This window comes from Cannabis sativa, chromosome X, assembly GCF_029168945.1.
Source record: "Cannabis sativa cultivar Pink pepper isolate KNU-18-1 chromosome X, ASM2916894v1, whole genome shotgun sequence".
NCBI lineage: Eukaryota > Viridiplantae > Streptophyta > Magnoliopsida > Rosales > Cannabaceae > Cannabis > Cannabis sativa.
Window position 1 is genome coordinate 71,312,119 of NC_083610.1, and position 2,826 is coordinate 71,314,944.

Consider the following 2,826-nt stretch of genomic DNA (forward strand, 5'->3'; position numbering starts at 1 on the left):
TGAGAATCTATCAATTTCCTAGAATTATAACTAGAATTTCATCATCAACAAAATTATTTTCCCTAAGACCATGCATAACACATCAAAGTAAAAACACATATCAAACACGAGCAATCATTGTCAACAGAATTTCATTCAATCCACACTTACTAAAATTAAAGTAAGAAAATAATATAAACTAAAAAAACGATAAAAATAAACAAATAAATAACTAAACAACTAAAAAAAAATTGGATAGACACGACAGTTAATCTCCCCCCACACTTAATATAAGCATTGTCCTCAAGGCTCAATCAAATAAAATCAATGCAAAATAAAAAGAAAAGGGTAAGAAAAACTCCCGTAAGGTTGCTTTGTTTAACGTCGTTAGCTCGACTGCATGTTGTGCTCATGTGGTCTTCACGTTGGGTCTTCTAACAAAGACACATTCTTTATGTATTTATGAATGGAATCTAACACATTGAATTTGAGTGTTTCACCATCAAATTCCATTCTAAATATCCATGCTTTTGTATCCAACTTCTCACTCGCAGAGTAAGAAGGGTCTCCCAAATAGAGTTGATGTAGGATTGGGATCACCCTCATCTTCCATCTCAATTATGTAGAAATCACCTGGAATGACAAGTCCATAAGCCTGCACAAAAATATCTTTAACTATCCCTAAAGGATAAGCATTAGTTTGATCTGTCAATTGAATAAAAATCTGAGTTTTTCTTGATGGACCAAGACTTAAAGAAGCAAAATTAGAATAAGACATATTATTAATAATTTCTCCTAAATCTATCATGCAATGATTAAACCTGGTTTTACTAATTGTGCATGGAATTGTACTGGTCTCAGGCAACAACTTTCTTTGATGAACAACAACATTCTCATTCTCCCCCACACTTACTTTCTCACCTCCATTCAACTTTTTCTCATTTGGACACAACTCCTTAAGAATGTTAGCACAATGAGTCTCTTCTTTGATTTCCTCAAGACATGGAATTTTTACCTCAATATTAGGAAGAGTCTCAAGGATCTCCTTAATGGGCTCCTCTTTCTTTGATTTTTTCAATCTACTTGGAAAAGGTGGAGGAGGGACATAAGTTGGTACAATTGGTTTGTATGACTTTTTCAGTGATGGTGGACCAACTAAAGTAAGAGATTCAACCTTTGGTGGAGATGACTCTTCAAGCGAAGAATTTCTGACTTCATGACTTGGAATCAAATCATTAACTTCTTGGTGTGGTGATTCAAGTTGTATACCACTTTGGACAGTGATACCACTGTCATTCTCTATTGGATCACTCTCTACTTGTGAAGGCATAATGTTTGAACATTGAATTTCATATTCACTTGTAGATGTTTCCCTTGACTCCGCAGGATTCTCTAACTTTTGTAGAGATTGTTGAAAGATCTGCATATTTTTCTAAAAGTTTTGCTGACACTGTATCATATTTTGTTTAATCTCCAAAGTAGCAGCCTTCAAAGAGTTGCTCATATCAATAAGAGCACGTTCTAGATCTGGTGATAGTACAGGAGGATAGTAAGAAGTTGGTTGAACATATTGATTATTTCCATTGTAGGAAGTGTTAGAATAATCTCCCGATTGCTAATTGTATGTGTAAGTGTCATAGTAGGGATTATATTGATACTCTTGTGGCGAGGTATAATAAGGATCATAGTATTGTTGATTGTATATCGCCATGTTTCTAAAGGAAGATCTGAAAATTAAAACCACAACTAGAAGCACAAGTTAGTAAAAAAAAATTAAAAAAAATAGAAAAAAAAAATTCTAATAAATTTTTCTTTAAATATCTATCTTTTATTTTGATTTTTTTTTTTTAAAAAAAAAATTAATTATTTATTCTTCTAATTTTCTTTTTTTAAAAAAAAAATTAAAAATACTAAAAACTAAATATGAATAGTAAAATAAAATAATAGTCCCCGGCAACGGCGCAAAAAATTTGATGCGTGCCGTAAGCCACAACAAATTTACTATTTTTTTTTTTAATTCCAATACTTCCAATTATTTTATTATAATCGTAAGTAAGGGTCGATCCCACAAGGACTATGTTTATTCAATTATTCACAAATTAGTAAGAATTAGGAAAAAGAGGGGTTTTGAAGATTATAATAAAAATAAAAATTAAAGAAAAGAACAAATTTAAAGTAAAGAATACGATATGAGAAATAGTTAAAGGTTGTTCGCCACCCTCAACAATCATTTCTAATTCCTATTAAAGAGTGTAATTTTTAGTTACCAATCAAACTATTAATCCCGCAGATAACGCAGAAGCAGTCAACAAATCGAGAGAGTTATGGCCAAAATACTATTAATTCATGTTTCGGGTTTTGAAATAACCCTTAACTAAAAGAAAACTACTCAGAACTAGACATTATAAAAATCATAATATTTAATTTGTAGTTTTTGGATTCTCCCCATTTGTAGTCTAAGAGGTCTTATTTATAGTAATGGGAAAGTTAGTTGAATCCTATTAGAATTAGGATTCTATTTATAGTGGATAGATAAATCCTCTTAGAATTAGAATTCTATTTATAATAGTATTAGGAAATATCTCGGATAAAGATAACTCATCTTTTAAACAAAAGATAAAAATCGCCACTCTTCTGGAAAATTTATCTTTATTTTCGCTATTTTTTTTTAGAAATTTCCTGCTGCGATGACTGATAGTATTTTGGCCATAACTCTCTCGATATTACTCGGAATTGGACAATTCAAGATGTTCTAGAAAGCTAAGAACGAGATCTAAAACTCTCATGTTGAGCTCCAAGTCCAATTCTGCCTTTAAGTTCGTCCGAATTTGCAATTAAGTTCCGCCT

General features: G+C 31.4%; 1 protein-coding gene across 1 annotated transcript; it reads right to left on the reverse strand.

Annotated features, from left to right (window-relative positions):
- Window positions 1–523: 523 nt before the first annotated feature.
- On the reverse strand, window positions 524–1,405 carry LOC115699933 (uncharacterized). Its single transcript, XM_030627481.1, has one exon. It carries the CDS (start codon window positions 1,403–1,405, stop codon window positions 524–526), a length of 882 nt encoding a protein of 293 aa, XP_030483341.1.
- Between the last annotated feature and the right edge of the window lie 1,421 nt (window positions 1,406–2,826).